Here is a 16105-nt window from a genome sequence, read left to right on the forward strand (position 1 = left end):
TATCACGCTTTCGGCTCTTCATCTATGAATTGAAATGAAATTTTCTCTTTTCAATTGTTCACAATTTGAGGTATGAAGGTATATATCATTTTCTTATTAAGTAGTTTACTAAATAATTCTCCTACAGAAAAAAAAAAAGAACTAAGTAATATTTGAAATTCGCATGTAAAACGAAACATGACTGAAGACTTCTAGATTGGTGTAAAAATAAAAGAAAGATGCTTTAAAACCAGGCTTCTTTGCGATCATTCTTGCTGGTTTTTTTTTGTGTCCATGGCACTTCGAAAATGTGATCATCAGTGTGTGATTCACACACTGATATTCTTCATAATTCTTCAAACGCATGCTCCAGATGTCACCTCAGTTGAACGTCTCATCCTTGCAGTTTCATTGCAGATGAATTTTCACACTGAAATAAGCAGTGCAAGCGTAATAGTTCGCAGATGTAGTGAAAAGGAACTCCCAGTGCCGTGAATGTTGATAATAATACTTTTATTAGAGAATGAAGACATATCTTCCTTCTTTTATCGTACGTAGCACATATATCATCTTCACTGTAGCCACACACATATTCAAATGTTCTACTCCCTGTAACACGTCACCCCAGGTGTTGAGGTTCTTTTCCGAACACTGGTCCAATGTGAATGTGAGGCATCGGAGAAATAAAGCGAAAACGAGCCAAGGCAGAGCAAATGCCTGCATCCCTACAAAGGCTACAACCAACCAGTCAGTTAACAGCGCCCGCCTGCCCAACTCATTCAGCTATTACCATAGGCGTGCGCACAGGGGCCGCCCCCTCCTAATCACCTAAGAGGGAGGGGGCGCAAAACCTGACCCCTACATTGACTTAGTAGGGTGGGGGGGGGCGCTGCGGTGAACCTTTGCCCCTCCCTGATGGGGAACCCTGCGCACGCCTATGGCTATTACACTTCCCTTTGATATCGACTTTCAAACATCACAGCGATGTTCTCAAGCATGTTTGAACAAGTGCATGCAGGCTTCACAAGCAACACCAAAGCATTCAAGTCGCGAGCTGCTTTCCAAAGGCAAAGGCAGTAAGGTTGGCGAGTGAAGTACAGGTTCCTAATAGCACTGTGATTGAATACTTACTGTATATGTTATCGCAGGCGTTTCTTCGCAGTGCATTTGTGATGCACATTATTTGTCCGATGGGAAAATGTTGACATTGGAAGAAAAATATTTCAAAATTCGCTTAGAGATGTATTGTAGCCGAGTCGTGTTAATTTTTGTTTGTTTTGTGCTTTCGTGGTTTTATGCTACATAAAATTGAACAGAATTTAAGTAGTAACAAATCTGTGACACTGTGACACAGTTACGCAGACACATAGCATGTTTACAGTTGTGGAAGTAAAATGGCTGCGTGCAGATTAGAGTAATCGGAGTTCTGCTAAATATGATGATTCAGCCTTTAAAACATTGTCTTGGCTACAGGCTCTTGGCATTGTCTATGAAGATTAAGTTTTGAACTGTGAGTCATATTTTGTGTAACTGGACCACAAATGTGTTAGTGCCTTGTCTCTTTTAATTCTTACCGCAGAGGACACGTTATAATGATGCTAATATATTCTGAATGTGAATGGGGGGGAGGAGGGGGAGGCAGGGCTCACAGTGGAGTTCTTAGGTCTTCTGCAGAAGGATAACAATGCTGTAAATGAATTGTGTCTTAATTGATTAAGATTTATATCATTATAATTCTAAAGCCTTACGCGGATGCCTGAAATGTCTTAGGAGCCAAGATTATTAGAGAGGAAAATAATTTCTGTTCCAGACCTTCAGCGCTATTTTGGTTGCATTCCAGGTGGTTTCCTGGCTATTATGTCAGTGCAGATATGCCTAACTTTGTCGGTTGTGTCGAGCAAGTTGCTCTGTCCTTGTTTTAAATGACTGCTTGAATAGGAGCTGGCCATTAGTAAATCATAGACGTGCACGTTTAGCTATAGTAAGCCGAGAATGATATGCTTCTTCCACAGGGAGCTCACTGGCTCAGTTCTTCATACCCTTGCCTTCGCATAATTTCTTACTCCGTCCTAGCCTTTGTTTTCGGTAGTTTTAGTTGCAAATGTCCTTTGAAAGATTTTTTGTTGTTGTTTTAACTGCAAGTACAGAAAACCGCGCTCAGGATCGCATCTCGACCTCACGCTCGCCTTCAGCTCCGTGCAATGGAAGCAAATTAGCCATACCACTGATGTCATTACCATGACATGCGAGATTTTCAGCTTGAACGTGCGGCGAGTATCTAAGAAATCGAGCACTACACTCCTCGCAAACACTTTTTTTCTTATTATGCTGCAGATTTTGGTGTCGTGTGCCATGCTCCCCTAATATTCCTTAGACGAGAATTAGTTTGAGGGCGCCATGCAATCTAGGCTTGCGTGCGAAGCATCTCGAATACGTTTATTGGGTAGTTCTTATTATTACTCATTGCCTGCGAAGCATTTCTTCATTACAGCGTGTTGAATATCTTGGATGCAATTGAGAGAAGCAATTCTCTGCACGAGATGTTGCTTGCGGGTGGCAAACCTGCAGTCCCGCATGCTACCTAATAAGCGTCTCGAACCTATTCTTACACTCCTCCGCTTTCCAGTGACCGCTGAGGTAAGCGGCTGATTATACGGTGGATTTGTTATAACGCAATGACCGCATCATTCGACGAAGCCGAAGAGTGGAACGTTTGTCGGCACGCGAAAGGCTCGACGAAAAATTTTCAGATAACATTGTGCATGTGCACGGGCACGTAACTCGCGTCTGAAATACAGGTTCGAATGCAGTCTTGAGCTTTAGAGAGAGAGAGAGAAACGAGGAACAGGAAAGGCAGGGGGGAGGGTAACCAGACGCGCGTGCTGTTTGCTATCCTGCTCTGAGGGAAAGGGAATACGACATAAAAAGAGCTTCAGAATTTTGCAAGTGCGTAGGCGCCTGCTAGAGGCCAGGTAACACGTGCTCATACAAAACGCTTAGACAACAACCGACTGTAGAGAAATATGGAGCGATAACTCCACCTGCGCATTCAACTATATCTATTTTCCCGAAGCGTTTGCACGCGAGCTGGCGATGGACTGTAATTTCTACATTAGTGTAACTGCTTATATGAAATTTGAATGCATTGGGGTTACCGAAGCACCGGTGAAGATTTGAAATACGAAGCGTCTTGGGGAATGTGGGATGTGCAGTGTGACCAGGGTTGCCAGAAAAGTTTCTTTTGGTGGCCAGCTTCTTCCACGTTGCCTCTGTTGCGTGCATCGGAGTTAGATGAAGTCGAACATTGTAGAGTCGCATGCTATGTCATAAATAATTCATGTATGGGCAGGCTTCCTCGAAGTCTTCACGATGGTCTTCAACCTAAGTGGGGTGGATGGAAGCAATAAGAAAAGAACATTAGTGTTCCCGTGAGCACTGCAAATTTTACTTTTTTTATGACATACAGTGAAAAGCCTTTATAGTGAAGTGCTCGGAGCCTTCAACATACTTCGTTGTACAGGTCACTTCGTTTTAAAGGTCGCGCACCTTGACATTCCTAGTATAGCCTAGACGCAAAGAATCCTTCGTTGTATATACACAGCTTATTAATCAGTAGAGGCGTTTGGCTGTATGTTGGCAGCATTTAAAGGGGTCATTAACCACCCCTCGGGCTTGATGAAAAAACACATCCTGCGGAAAGCAGACACTGCTGTGAACAACTCAGCCAAGTTTTGCCGCCGTGCGCGGCAAGATTTTAGAAACGGAGCGCGAAGTTGCCATTTTATCATGTGCCCTCTTTTCATAGCGAGGCCAGTGCTCACTCTCTTTTCGGAGCTGCCGGCGCCTGCTGTTCGACATTGAAAAACAGGTAGCATGCTATCGGCCAATAGCCGGCATGATGCAACTGTGGCGTTTGGATCTGATGCGCTTCTTGCAACGAGGTGTCACCGCGGGATGTCGCCGCGCTCTATAGTCGGCTAACATTACACAGTAGACAAACTAGAGCTTAGGAATCGCAACGGGAAAAAGCGATCGCGTCTGGTCACACACACTCAAGGTCCTGACGCACGCTGACGTAACTTTTTTTCCCAGTGCCATCCATCCATGTGTAGCTTCCAGCGCGCACGTCGGGACGAGAGAACGCGCTTAAAGCGTGCGACAAATCCCTGTAACTTCGCTCGTGCTGGGCGGATTCGAAATTTTTTTTTGTGGGAGTCGATTCGTGAGGCAACAAACTCCGATTCCTAGGTAATTCGTTGGTTACTTGGGAAAGTATTTCATTACCTCTTTAAGTGCGAGACCTTCGCGCAACGCTAGAATCACTTGTCACTGGAAGAAAATCGCTATGATTTATAAAGCAGTCTCAGCGGTAAATGGAAACGTGAAAAATGGGCAGATAGGGCATATTTTAGTGATTCTCTTTGTCGAGAGGAGTATGCATGCAACATCCTATGTATACTAATCGCTCAAGAGCCCAAACTTTGGCTGTGCTTCTGTCAAGCTACATTTGGTCGGTATACACGCATATGCTTATTGCATTCGTGTCGGTTAATTTAAATGTTTCGGCTCGCCTCATCCGATAATCAGTGAACAAAACATGCTTCAGACATGCCTGATTTGCTATTACGAGCATATTGCGGACATTGTGGCTCGCCCCGTTGTCATAATTTGTGTGGATGTGTCCGCCTGTTCACTCGCTGCACATCATTCGGTTTTTCATCGCGACGTGGGCTAGTTTTGTTCGGGCTGAGGACGGTGATTGTGTGAGCATGCCCTTTGAAACGATGCGATGAGACATATGCCACAAACAACTCGCGCATTTAAGACCTGACGGTTCATTCAGGTCTTTAAGTAAACTCGGAAAGTTGCACATTGACAGCAGAATGGTTGCTTCATTGTGCGCTATTCTTTTCACTATCCTTCACCGCGGTTAGAATTAATTTTTTTCCTGTCGTCTTCGAAGCGTTGCCTATTGGTCAGGTCTACTGCCTCAAGCGTTATCTCTAGATGAATACACAAAATTTGCAAGAGAGTATATGTTCAATTGTTTTTATGTCATGCGTCAGCTGATCTCTGTTTAAATTTTATATGCTTAACTTCTGAATATCTAACCCCTTTCTAGAAAAACTAAGTTTCAGATATCGTATTTTCGATTGCACTTCGCGCTAAGCATGCTGAGTGCTTCTATTTGCCGAAGGCATTGTTTGAGTTCCGTGGTTTCGGAATGCGTCGAGTACATAGCGCGGAGCCAATCAGAAGTGCGAGTTTTTGTTTGCATTAAGCGGAGTTTTGAGTTTTCTGAGATCCAATTACGGCGACTGTGCTCTGAATTACGTAAGACTGCCGCGAAAGGGGCGGCGGAGTTCCGGAATCGAATTATGGCGACCGTCGTCCGCGATCTGCAGCTATCATTGCGCCGGGAAAACTTATCGATCAAAACAGAACCGGGATTGAGCGCCGGGAAACTCCTTGAGGTCCCTTTTAAAAGCAAAAAAAAAAAGGAAAAAGGATTTGCCTCTTTACGACCTTCACTTTTCGAAGATGAACGCTCCAGAACGGCGGATGAAAATTCGATCATAGAAGACTGCTAGGGGTAACGTCATTTACACTCCCCATATTTCTCCTCACCTAAGAAATAAAAGAGTCACTTGACTCTTTGTTTATTGTGAGTACTGACTTTCCACTTATATGACTCTCTTTAAAGAGACACGTGAACTCTCTTTGGAGATAATTGGAGATATAACTCTCTTCTGAGAGTCGTGATGTCGAAAATAGAGTTAACGTGCCTCTCTATATACTTCATACACGTGGCAAGTCCACCGAAAGGAGTAACTGACACGTATTTTTTTTTCTTAGAGTGGTTCCTACTTCCTTTTTCTCGAATTTGATAAAACATTTTGTAGTGGCCTCAAGTCGCGTAAATATAATGCGGAGAGCGCGCGGCAAAAAAGGCTCGTTAATGAAGCATAAAAGAAAAAGCTGATCCGACACGGATTGGGCCGCTGTATACCGTGCATCTTCCTTCCGGCGTTGCATGGCATAGAAATTCGCCCGTACTGTCGGCAGCGCTGATAAGGCTCGAATCGAGGTATACGGGATGCGATGCCCGATGCTATCTCGTTAAAAGAAAAGTTTCATCAGCGCGTGGCCGAAAAACTGCGTCCCCTCCCCCCATTTTTTCCCCTCCAACAGCGTTTCTGTTTTGCTGTTACTCCCATACGCACTTTCCGGCCGTCATCACCTAAGCAACCAGAACGTGCTCTACTTCCGTATGCATGAAAGACGTGCCGACCTGTGAAAAATGCAAAGCAGCCGTGGCAGAACATTGAAGGTTGTGCTGAGGAGCACGACGGAGACGACACAGGGCGAAAGAAAACGGCGTGGAATTGAGGTCGTCATTCGGTATAGCCCTTTAAACGGTCTTACTTCTGCAGCAGCTCTATAAAATCTCTTTGCTCTTTCTCATCTCTTTGCTGAAACCCTCGAAAGCGTTGTTGCTACGCACCGCATGGGACGTGTTTGAGAAATTAAGCAACGGTATCGCAGTGGTGTCAACGGCGCTGCGCGTTCACCTGTCTGTGGTCATTCTGGCTTTGCGCGCGTCTTGTAGCCTCGGAACGTGGCTTGTATCTTGACAGCTGCCTTCGCCAGATCGGGGTCGTTCAGGTCCATGTCCTCAAGCTCCTGCGCAAACAGAGGATCATGAAGTTATACACGGTCGTGTTGATGCAAGGCATCGCGCGCGCTTACAGTGCACGACCGGTGAAGCAGAAAACGGGATTCCTTGGTTCGCTCTCGGCGAGCGCAAAAGCATATATAAGGTAGAGTGCTTCGCTAGTGCGACTGATTTTTCTCTTTAATCGTCTGTACACGGTCGTCATTCGGTGCGAACCTCGCGCGGAATGAAGAACGCGTCCCGTGTAAGCGGACCATGTCGAAGTTTATATTCTGGTGTTTTACGCGCCAAAAACCACTATATATGATTATGAAGCACACCGTAGTGGGGAACTGTGGAATTAATTTTGATCACCGGGGGTTCTGTAACGTGCACCTAAAAATCTAAGTTCATAGGTGTCCTTGCAATCCTGGGTGTCCTTGCAGCCTAGGGTGGGGCGGGGGAGGGAGCCTAGTTATCTAGGGTTTGCGCAAGTCTGCCACATACTTTTACTCAGTCATGTACCTGACCCGTCAGTTTTAGGAGCAAGGTTATGGCCATGCAGGTTTCTGACGATAACGGCGGCTGAGAACCTCTGATGTTGCGTTCCAAGAACTGTTTACTGCCCACATTTGCATCCGGAACGCCGAGAACCGTAGGCAGGCCGTTGAGAGAAGCACACGATCGCGTCATTTACATTTTTGCATCCACTGCGATGCTTGTTTCCTTGGGACTCGACCAACGAGTGGGGGCGCGGGGGCGCGGTGAAACTTGACCCCTCTAATGCAGGACCCTGAGCACCTACGTCCTTGTTCAAGCACGAGCTGCTATGCAGGTTGAATTGGGAAGACGCCGAATTGGTTTTTTGCTCTCTTGCTTTCGCCTTGCGTAGAATGCTTTCATTGAGCTACGTCCGTATAGCCACGTGCATGTAGGGACAGGGGAAGGAGGCAAGTCGGTGTAAGCACTCACGTCGGGCAGTTCCTTGCTGGCGTCGTCGTCCGCCTGGTCTCCGGCTTTCCCTTCCTGCTGCTGCTGCTGGTCCCCGTGTTCCTTGGGTTGGTGCAGCGGGCTCTTGCGAACCTTGTGACCCCGGAACGTGGCCTGGATCTTACTTGCCGCCTGGTTTAGGCTCGGGTCGGTCAGGTCGATGTCGGCCAGCTGCTCTCGTCAGCGCCATCGTGCAAGCCCGAAAAAGGAAAGACAGATGAATTTAATTGAGAATGCATCCTGTTACAATCAATCAATCAATCAATCAATCAATCAATCAATCAATCAATCAATCAATCAATCAATCAATCAATCAATCAATCAACCAATCAATCAATCAATCAATCAATCAATCAATCAATCAATCAATCAAATTTATTTCGTCCAATTTGGAAACATACAGGAGCGGTGAATGAAAGCTGTCTATAGACATCTTGGTGAGACCGCTGCCCCCCTTAAGGTACGTGCACACTGGCGGGAAGCATGCCGCGGCGGCGTCCCGCCCGTCGGCGCCTCCGCGCGGCAAGCAGCAACACGCTGTCCACATTGCCGGCGCGAGAATCACGAGACAAGAACGGACATGTCGAGGAGCGCGCACCCGCCGGCTTGCTGCCGGCTCGCGATTTCTCCCAGAAAGACGGAGAGGAGTTGCGCGGGTAAGGAGAATGTCTGGTTGCTATGACGACAGCCCGCGTGAGAAGGAAGAGGAGGTAAAGCAGGCGCTGATTGGTGGTTTGCTTGCGCGGCAGCCGGCGGTAGCGGCGAAAATAGGTCCCCGAGCGATCGAGTCGGCGGGAGAAAGATTTTGACGCTCCGCGGGAGAAAGAGAGAAAAGCGGCATCGAGCGAGCGGTGAGCGGCGGGCGGGAGAGTGCCGCGCCGCCAGTGTGTTCGTACCCTTACACGGAAGCACAGATACAAATGCATGTGTCTTTTTAGATGCGAAGTACTTTATGGCGGAGTTCAATCCGGTGGTGGTGGTGGTGTGCGGCGTGACAACCCTTACTGCGCATGCGCATACCCTCTCCACTCCTCCTCTATCCTCCCCCTTTCCCCTCCCCTCCACTCTCCACTTTCCCTCTCCCCTCCCCCTTTCCACTCTTCCTCTGAAACGCGGGCTACACATGCCGAAATTCTCTCCTGTGCAACGCCGCGATGAGCACCAGCGCATGCGCGTCCCCTCCCCCTCTCTCTCCTCTCCTACGCTACCCCCCTCTCGCCCGCCTGCCGACTGCGTTGCCCGCTCGCCCTGTGAGAATTAACGGCCAGGTTAGAGGAAAGACAAGACGCGCGTAGCGTCCCTCTTCGCGTTCCACGACGCGAGGTCGGTAGCATGCCCAAATAACGCCAATGGAACGCGATCGTGCAAGTGCCCCGGCTTCGCATCGCCTCATGGTCCCCTTTAGCGGGAAATGGTGTAATTTTTAGTGAAATGCTTAGCGAAACTTGGTGTAGCCTTAAGAAAAAAAATGTTGTAGAAGTTATATTGAGTGTATATTGAGGTGTTGCCCCCTGAAGACGTTCTGTTGAAATTTATTTGCATATTGTGTGTAATTTCGTCAGGGGTAAACGAAAACGCGGGGGTGGGGGGGGAGGAGAATACGGCAAGCGTTATTAGAGCGCCACGTCGGTGATTCCCGACGCAAGCTATGAGGTGCGCCTTTCACGCGGGAGTTGGAACATGTGGTAAGAACTGGATGCAGGCTGTGCGCGCTACTTTTTGTTGTATATCGATAAACGATTGCTTGTGTCTTGCTACGTTCTTGTCGCTTCACTGCAATTATGTTTGGCTAAAATAACGAGTAATTCGAGTAATGACGATGTTATAAAAATGACGAGTAATGACGATGTTCCGCTGTCACGCCTTCGGAAACAACTTCATTTTAGTGTGTCGTCGCACCACGGCTTAGCGAACAAAAATAACAATGTAGACTTGCCGCGCGACCTAAATCTCGTTGGCTCGTTGGGAGAAAAGGAATATTTAGTATTTTATCAGGCACACATGCACTACACAGCAACGCCACACACTGACAGGTTCAGGATTGCATGAACTACCGTGTCGCGCATGTGACGTGTACCGCAAACACTGCGTATCCCTTACAAAAGCCTTCCTAATTATTACGGTGTTTTTTTTTGTTGACTGCCTTTGTTTTCAATAGACTTTTTTCCACATACAACTGAATAGTTATGAGCTTTTCGTAAGGCATATATGCTCAAGCGTTGGATGGCAATGCCCAACAACTTCGACTTCCTTTATTTTCAATGGACTTTTTGTTCACATGCAACTACGTCACATTGCGGAACTCTGGGATATGATTTCGCGGCATGCCCCACCGACACCGAGTCAAGCTGTGCGGCTCTCGCATGTCCCGTCAACGCTGCAACGGCGATTTGTGCGATATTTGGCTGCTGCACGAGAAGTGTAAATCAATAATAATAATAATAATAAAAACAGACGCGGGGACGTACTGTTTGCCAAACGTGATCACAAAACCGTGCGATCGCACCAAAGAGCTGTCCGAGAAGCGGAGCACATGGCTTATGCGCGCGTAAACAGGAAGGACCTCAGACGTTGCACAACGTATGTGTGTGCGGGTGTCACTTCATAACAGGCAAGTTATGCTTCCGAATCTCTTCACCTTTTCGCCGAGTGTATCACCATGGAGTCATGCGCGAGGTCAATTTTTGTCGAAACGTGAAGCACCCAATTGAACACAGAATTGAACAAGCACCGAATCGAACACAGGTTTTCTGGAGGCCCTCTCTTCGGTGAAACGAACCCCGATTGGGCGCCAAACATGTTATTGGGCCATGGTTTCATGCAGCAATCAGCCACGAAATCTGTGCAGTTTGAGCGCTGCAAAATGCAGGCGGCGAAGAGCGCCGCTGTAGGTGACTCGTGTGAAGTTGTTTCAACAATTACGTGCGACACCACTGGCGACACTGCAGGCTGCCTAATGTTTTGAACGATTCCGTTCGTCATAAGCGCAAGGCAAACGATCAAAACACGCGCACTACGCTGAACGATCTGCGCACGAACGTAAACACAACGTAAACACTGAGACGTATCTGTTCGGTGATGGCGGACAGAAGACCGGAACTGGCGTCACTTGCTAGTTATGTATAGTATGCGCTTTTCGTAAGGAATCTATGCTCAAGCGTTGGAAGGCACTGCCCGACAACTCCATGTTGATACTTTTCCCTAAACGCTAACGAACCCTAATTTATGTAGTTTTGATTGTATTTACTCAGAACGGATGGATGCAGATGACGCACATGACAGGTGCTATTTTTAAGATAAAGTAAAACGCGCAATAGGCAACGTTATAGCGCCATATTGACGAGAAATAAAAAAAAAGAAGGGGGGGGGGGGTGGAGATCGTAACATCACCCCGATGAAGATGAGCGCCTGGAAACCGTCGTTAATACGGCTCTCGAGATCGAGCCGCAGTGATTTCCCTACGTAGCATTCGATAAGTGAGCCTCGATGCCGTAATGTGACCCATAATGAAAATGATGCACAGAACAAACGAGCATCTATAAAAGTACGGGAGGCCGGAATGGCGAGTGCGCGGATGTTCTTATATAACGTTGGCCATTTGCCAAAACGCGCAAGGGGTTCTGCATGAGCTGTGCAACCATTATACCAGGATGTGTGTATATACTGTACGTGAGCGGTATGTAATGGTTTGATGGTCTTGCGCGTTCCCCCGCGCGTGAGGCGGGTATATATTTAGCCATACTGGAAGTTCTCGTGAAACGAAGTCAGGCAATCTGGGCTTGTATATGAGCGAAGCTTGATGCTGCGAGTGGCAACGATTAGGAAAACGTTGCAAAAAGAAAAAAAGATGAAGGGGAGTCACATTAAACGTCGATGGTTCAGTAATTTTTTCAACCATTCAAGCCTCCGTCGTGTTTTTATTCTTCGTTTTTTTTTCTCGGGAGCGGGTGCAAACCACTTCTGTGCACACATTGCAAGCTCATCAGTCTTTGCGGTGCAACTTCGACGAAAAATGGAACGAATGAAAGACAATGAAATGAAAGACCCAAGTAGGGCCCGTTGTGCGTAGGTTCCACCCGCTCGTTTGTCTCGCAAACAATGCGCGGTCGTCTTTTCTTTTTTTGCTCGCTTCTTCGCTGCGAACGGCTCTTAAATATATGCGATCGCGAAAGAAAACGACTGCTCCGTATCGCTTCGACGTGACGCGTAATGTTGCCGAGGCCCGCGGGCACTTCATTCTTTTCGGACGTAATTTGGCGTATGCGCGGAACGCAGTTCCGCTCTGTCGCTACCACGTGACGTCCGAGTTTCCGTTGTTTTTGTTTGCTTGTTTCGCGCGTCCCTCTTCGGTCGGTCACTGACAACGCGTATTTTGTTCATGTACTTGCGGTATCCTTGTTTATTCGCCGCCGGAATGTCCCACTGCCGGCGAGAGTCACCGCTGCATGGGAAGTACTGGACCGCGAAGCTCATCTATCTAAATTCTTTACGCTCAGCTGCGGTAAGCCCAGATAGGTATATATGATACCGGACTTTGTTTACACTGCGTATTTGTCCATTACATAGTACCCCCTCTTCCGCCGTGTTTATGTGGAGCATTTGTCTTACGGTCACCGGCACGTTTGTTGTCGGTTCGGGCTGTTCCTGCAAGGCGGGTGCAGCGTGTGTTCGCCGTCAATGGCGGATAATGTAAACGCACGGCGAACAATGTTTGTTTTTTCTCGGCATTGATTGCTGAAAGTGAGGGGCTTCCATGAGTTCACGACGATGACATCATTCCCTCTAGCCGCTCCTATTGCAAACAATAAAATATTTCCAAAGTTGGTTGGTTGGTTCCTCGAGGAATGGCTGAACCAACCACGGGGGATCGGCCATGAATCGTGCGGCAGTAGGACTTTTGAAAGGTTTGCGTCCATTCGCACAGACTTCCTCATCTTTTACGCATGTTGTTGCTTCTTGCGTCGCGCACTTTCATTTTTGTGATTTCGTATGTTTTTTTCTTCCTCCCTGTATTTTCTTCAATTTGCTCTTCAGGCCGCGTGCTCTACATTAAACGTTGCGATGGGCCTTTGCGTTTTAAGTACTGATAACCGCATCAAACCAATGCCACCATCACGTTTTTTTCACATAGATGAAAATATATTTTCTAGGCATTTTTTCTTCGTTTAGGCATGACCTACAGTACCTTTCTGTAGATTACATTTGCGCGAAGAAAGGCGTAGATTGAGCAGTTACTGATTACTTACTTCTTCAGATTCTTACATTTCACTAATATAACATTATAGGTTCTTAGACACCATCTTTTTTTTCAGTTGAACATCCGTGTTGAAAGGAAGCTCAAATAAGGAAGAGAGAAAGGAAAATGTTCTGGCATTTGTCAAAGTTAGCGGAAGCCTTTTTGGTGGCGTCAAAAACTGCGTTTTTCACTCTAGAAAGTTTTGTAGATTTTTTTCTTCACCACAGCAGCCGAAGTACGATAGAACTCTTGGAAATTTGTGACATACGTCACGCTTTATTTCTATGCTTTTCCTTTAACAAATACGTAGGCTAGTGGTACCGCTGTCTTCGTGTTACAGTAACCTTGTAACTTCGTCCGTCAATTAATTTGCATGGTGTTTGAAGGAATACTTAATTAGCGTGAACTTACTTATTGTATTTATTCGGTATTAATTTCAAATAAAAGACATGAGCAGATAAAAAAGTTTAATGTAATCTTGAAGTATCATTTCTGCCATATGCACAGCTTGCTGCATCAAATGATCCGTTTGAAAGGACATTATTAGAAAACAAAATCAAGAAGCGGAGAAACGAAAGAGCGAGAGAGCAAGAGAGAACTACGTATGAACAATTTAATAATTTTAATCATTTGTCCTAAATTATTCAGGCCGGATGACTAACAAGATCAAATAATGTCTAAAACATTATATTCGTATAATTAAAGCACATAAAGCGTTCGCGGCTAGGATTTCGTTTCCAAGTTTGTCCCAAAGCCCTAACAAGAACTCTTATGCATTCGCGTAAGACGTCTCGAAGGCGAAAGACGTCTTGTGTGGCTATTTTATCGTCATTGTAATCATCATCATATTCGGAGCTTGAGAGGTCACACGAGTAGCTGCACATCTTGTTTATGCTGTGACGACAGTATAGGGTCGTTTTCCAAAGCGATTTCAATCACTGGTGTGTTTCTGAGGCAGAGTGCTTGAGTGCCACGCAGAATACCTGGTTCTATTCCGGCTCAAACTCGACTTCCCTGACGTCACGTGGGTTTTTTTACCACACGCAGCGTTTTACAAGGCATTTAAGGCACGTGAGACACTTAAGGCTCTCGCCTAAATAATTTGCCTCTTCTACTCTGCCTACATGAAGTCATTGCAGCTAACCGCGCTGTGCTATATTGACAACACTAACACCCCACGTACGTTTCATGTCGTCATGTAGTCTGCACCCGTAACAAAACGGAGAAAAGAATTGCCGGATCTAAGCAAAACAAAACAAACAAGCAAGCAAGCAAGCAAGCAAGCAAGCAAGCAAGCAAGCAAGAGAAAAGCAAAGCAAAGCAAAGCAAAGCAAAGCAAGGCAAGGCAAGGCAAAGCAAGGCAAGGTAAGCAAGGCAAGCAAGGCAAGCAAGGCAAGCAAGCAAGGCAAGCAAACAACCACTGGAGTAGCTTACAGGCTCAAACTGCGAATGAAGCCCCATCTCATCTTGTTTGTCCAGGCTACGGGGAACGCTGCGGCTCCACTAAAGGTTGGTGCGATAAAAAGGGGCGTACTGACGATCAGGGTCGATTCGAAAAGCAAGCTGAGTTCGCCATCCGATGTGCGGGATACCCTCCCGCGAAAATGGGATCTTTGTAGTGGATTTCACAAAGCGGCCGTCCTCGGCAATGGCGTCTGTAGGCGTTTTCTATACAGCCACAGTGTCTAGGTTCCCACTGCAAAGCGGTCCCGTGGCCTTCGGCTGTCGCTGGTGCTTGCATAGCGCTTACTTTATAGAGTTTCGTTGACTGCGCCGAATTGAGCTTCTGTTGATGATCTGATGAGATGAGCGCTGGTATGTGGAAATTGCGACATTCTGGCCAGGCTCATCGTGGACGTATCGCTGTTCTCCGTATGAGTGTACCACCTTCGTTGTAATTTGTCATATAAACGGTTTCATGATAGAAAAAAAATTACACCATCTCCCACTCAATGGAACCATGAGGGGATGCAAAGCAGCATTCTGGGCGCACACTAAGTTTCCGTTACGTTCACTCGGCATTTCCGTTAGTGTGTGAGGTTTGTATTTAGTGTTTGTGTTATCATTAAGTTGTGTTTGTGCGTTGCTTTCCGTTAGCGCCGAGTGAACGAGTGGCGCCGACGTTGACGTTACAACTCATCTGAACGGGAGCGAAGCGAGAATGACGGAAGCCGACCGAGCGCACGCGCTTATATACACATGAAATGGGGGAGGGAGAGGAGAGAGTGGATTACAGGCTGTATTTGGCTGCGGCGCGGCTGCATCACGTGGGAGGAGAGGCTGTGGCGCGGCTGCAGCGCGGGGGAGGAGAGGAGAGAAGGCGACTGAACACCTGCGTATAGGAGGAGAGTGGGAGAGAGAGTAGGCGCATGCGCAGTGGAGCGCGGACGCCACCACCGACGACGGACACAGCCCCGAGCAAAAGCTGCTTCGCATCTAGAAGCGAAAGCTTGCACTCGGCCGCACAAGGCTTGAGACACAGCTAAGTTGGCCGATTTGACGGCGTTTCGTGGCTGGCACTAGGTTGAACTTGGTTGTAACTAGATTGAACTTGGCTGTCTCGAGGTTTAAACTTGGATGTAGCTACGTCTTAACGGGGTTGTACTAGGTTGAAATTGGTTGTAGCTAGGTCTGAACTTGGCTGTAACTAGGCTGAATTTGGCAGTGGCCTTTCTTAGCTTATTATGACATCGAATTGGCCAGATTTGCTGTCTCAAGCCTTGCGTGGCCGAGTGCAAGCTTTCGCTTTTTTAAAGAGAGACGGAGAGTTCTCGTCTGAGTGAGAGAAGTGTTCATTAGTATCTAGTAGTCATCGTCGTAGATACCACCATCATCATCGTCGAAATTATCTCGCAGACTCGTCCTCGGGTATTCTTTTGGTTCATCACTACCATTGAAGACTACTATCGATTCTTCCCGATGTTCTTGCTCTACTTTGCCAAGGGAGCATCCAGAAGCGGTGTAGCCGCTTAGTAGACTATAGTCTCCAGTTGCTCGTCGCCGCATAGAGGTCTTTGCTGTTATCAAGGGGTAAACCAGGTCGGGGCACCCATGCAGGCTTGACCGGCACCTTCACCATCAGAGCCTTGCAATTACTGTGGTAGGCTGCCAACGGCTTGCACAACTCGCTTATGCAGGCAAGATCAAAGTTCGCATAGGTGAAACCTACGCATACGCGCTGCATTCCACTCACGGTGATCGGCAGTGACTCCGCCACGGTGGTCTAGAGGTTATGGCACTCGACT

At 47.1% G+C, this 16105-nt stretch overlaps 1 protein-coding gene across 1 annotated transcript in view; it reads right to left on the minus strand.

Annotated features, from left to right (window-relative positions):
• Positions 1 to 475: 475 nt before the first annotated feature.
• LOC119394106 (uncharacterized) overlaps positions 476 to 16105 on the minus strand; it is a 129427-nt gene continuing 113797 nt past the window's right edge. Inside the window, exons 3-5 of the mRNA XM_037661353.2 lie at positions 7607 to 7795; positions 6552 to 6663; positions 476 to 3360 (exon numbers count right to left, since the gene is read on the minus strand). Of these exons, the coding sequence (XP_037517281.2) occupies positions 6562 to 6663; positions 7607 to 7795 (291 nt within the window). The 3' untranslated portion in view covers positions 476 to 3360; positions 6552 to 6561. The remainder of the gene's footprint in view (positions 3361 to 6551; positions 6664 to 7606; positions 7796 to 16105) is intronic.

Source organism: Rhipicephalus sanguineus, chromosome 5 (assembly GCF_013339695.2).
Source record: "Rhipicephalus sanguineus isolate Rsan-2018 chromosome 5, BIME_Rsan_1.4, whole genome shotgun sequence".
In the NCBI taxonomy this organism is placed as follows: domain Eukaryota; kingdom Metazoa; phylum Arthropoda; class Arachnida; order Ixodida; family Ixodidae; genus Rhipicephalus; species Rhipicephalus sanguineus.